Raw genomic sequence first — 2,471 nt, 5'->3', positions numbered from 1 at the left:
TCTTCTATCTTTCCAGCTCATGGGTATTGCCCCATTTTCCAAGATCTGGAGTGGGGGTGGGCAATACTATTACCGAATGAGTAACACTCCCCAGACCTCACCGTGAATCCCCTCCAATAGTTATCTGCATATATATGATCAACCAAATGCAAAGCAAAATAGCATAGATTATTCCAGCGATACAGAAGAGCCCACCAGCGCCACCTGCTGCACAGGCCTTGGAAGTGGCCTTGCCAACATCCAGAGGGCTCTGAGCCTTGCTCCAGAGCAGCCTTATGCGATCAGGGTCCGGGCCGTCCCTCTCCTGCATGGCCTGCGCCACTGCAGAAGATAGAATATTGCTGAACAGCGAGTGTTGCTGTCTGATTCTTGCTCTGGAATCTTCGTCTCAGGGGTGTACCCAGCCATGTGAGGTGTGAGGTGTCGGTCTGCACCTCAGTTGAAAATGCAGAAATCACCTGTCTTCTGCGTCGCTCACACTGGGAGCTGGAGGCTGGAGCTGTTCCTAATCGGCCATCTTGGGTGCCGATTGGAGATTCGGCACCATGGGGGCATGACTGGAGATTTCAACATTGCAATTTTAGAATTGGACAGATTATCCAGACAGAAAATTAGCAAATAAACAGATAACTTAATCTGAAGTGTAGACCAAATGGACTAATAATTATCCACAGAACACTTCATCCAATGGCTGCAGAGTACACACTCTTCTCCTCAGCACACGGATCATTCTCAAGGAAAGACCACTTATTGGACCACAAAACAAGTCTTAAAAATTTCAAAAAAATTGAAATAATATCAAGCATCTTCTCTGACCACAATGTAATAAAAGTAGAAATCAATAACAAAAGAAATTTTGGAAACTATACAAACACATGGAAATTAATCAATATGTTATTGAATGACCAGTGGGTCAATGAAGAAATTAAGAAGAAAATTGGAAAATTTCTTGAAACAAATGAAAATGGAAATGCAACACACCAAAACCTGTTAGACATAGCAAAAGCAGTACTAAGAGCAAAGTTTATAGCAATAAGTGCCTACATTGAAAAGCAGAAAACTTCAAAGTAAGCCAAAACCAAAATTAGTAGAAGAAAAGAAATAATAAAGATCAGGTTTCTCTGCCTATGGAGTAGCCATTCTTTTATTCTTTTTTTGAGACGAAGTCCACCTCTGTGGCCCAGGCTAGTGGTACAGTGGCACCATCTCTGCTCACTGCAACCTCCACCTCTCAGGTTCAAGTGATTTTCCTGCCTCAGCTTCCCAGTTAGTGGGATTACAGGTGTGTGCCACCATGCCCAGCTAATTTTTGTGTTTTTAGTATAGACAGGGTTTCACTATGTTGGCCAGGCAGGTCTCAAACTCCTGGCCTCAAGTGATCCACCCGCCTTGGCCTCCCAAAGTGCTGGGATTACAGGTGTGAGCCACTGTGCCCAGTTCCTTTACTTTCTTCATAAACTTGCTCTGTGGACTTGCCCTGAATTCTTTCTTGCACAAGATCCAAGAATCTTCTCTTGGGGTCTGGATCAGGACCCCTTTCCAGTAACATCTTTTTGTTGAACCCCAAAGGGATGATACTGAGGAGACCTCTGACCCAAAGGAAATAGACTGCAGCACTGATTGGCTGACTTTGAGTAAGTGGGGGTGTTCATCCAGGTAAAGGATGGGATTGGGTTAGAGGCCCAAGTTAGGGTACTTAAAATCTCTCCTAAGACAGAGAGGATTAAAGGTCCTTAATAAACACTTGATTTTATTTTAATCAAGAACACTTGATTAAACTAGGGTTCAAAGAGCAACTTAGGAAGGTTAAAGTCCTTCCTAAGATTTAGGGCGTTAGAGGCCTCTCTCAGTAAAGTCCCTCTCAGCTAAAAATGGGTTTGACACTACAGTATGTTAACTGTTACTCTCTTTGGATTAATCTGCCTTGTGTTCTTTGCTGACAGCTATGGGTGACAGCATTAGGCATGTATAGCACTGAGGGACATGGGGAGCTTCTTCCTCCCTAAAGGGGAAAACTTGAGAGCTGATGAGACTGCTAGAAAAGATCCATTTGCAACCGACAAGTGGCTGCCCGAACTTTTAATACAACGTCATGGCAATGGGTGGGTCTTTCACTGGGTTCCCTGTGTTCTTCACCTCCCCCATCCTGCCTCAGGCAATGCTTTTCTCTCTCTCTCTCTCTGCATGTGTGTGTGTGTGTGTGTGTGTGTGTGTGTGTGTGTGTGTATGCAAGCTGGTTGTGGAAATGGTAAACATAACTATATTTTGCAAAGTTTTAATCAATGGGGACAAGAATTCATGAGGATAGTCTTAAGTTGTAGCCAATTTGGTGCGCTTTGTGTGTCTTTCTGTATTCTATAATGGACAGGGGTACCTTAGGATAGAACACAGGCTTAGGACCCCATAAGCCTGCTGTTCAAGATGGCCCAGCAGACTGTTCAGTTATAAACTTTGCTGTGGGTTCTCAAAAA

General features: G+C 43.9%; 1 protein-coding gene across 1 annotated transcript in view; it reads left to right on the top strand.

Moving 5' to 3' along the window:
- Positions 1-334, top strand: part of LOC108519480 (ELKS/Rab6-interacting/CAST family member 1) — a 234,793-nt gene extending 234,459 nt beyond the window's left edge. The window contains exon 14 of the mRNA XM_017858532.1: positions 121-334. Within this exon, the coding sequence (XP_017714021.1) occupies positions 121-334 (214 nt within the window). The remainder of the gene's footprint in view (positions 1-120) is intronic.
- Positions 335-2,471: the final 2,137 nt, after the last annotated feature.

This window comes from Rhinopithecus bieti, unplaced genomic scaffold, assembly GCF_001698545.2.
Source record: "Rhinopithecus bieti isolate Rb0 unplaced genomic scaffold, ASM169854v2 scaffold_45617, whole genome shotgun sequence".
In the NCBI taxonomy this organism is placed as follows: Eukaryota; Metazoa; Chordata; class Mammalia; order Primates; family Cercopithecidae; genus Rhinopithecus; species Rhinopithecus bieti.
Note: the sequence above shows the minus strand (reverse complement) of the source record. Positions and strands in the feature narration are given on the sequence as shown.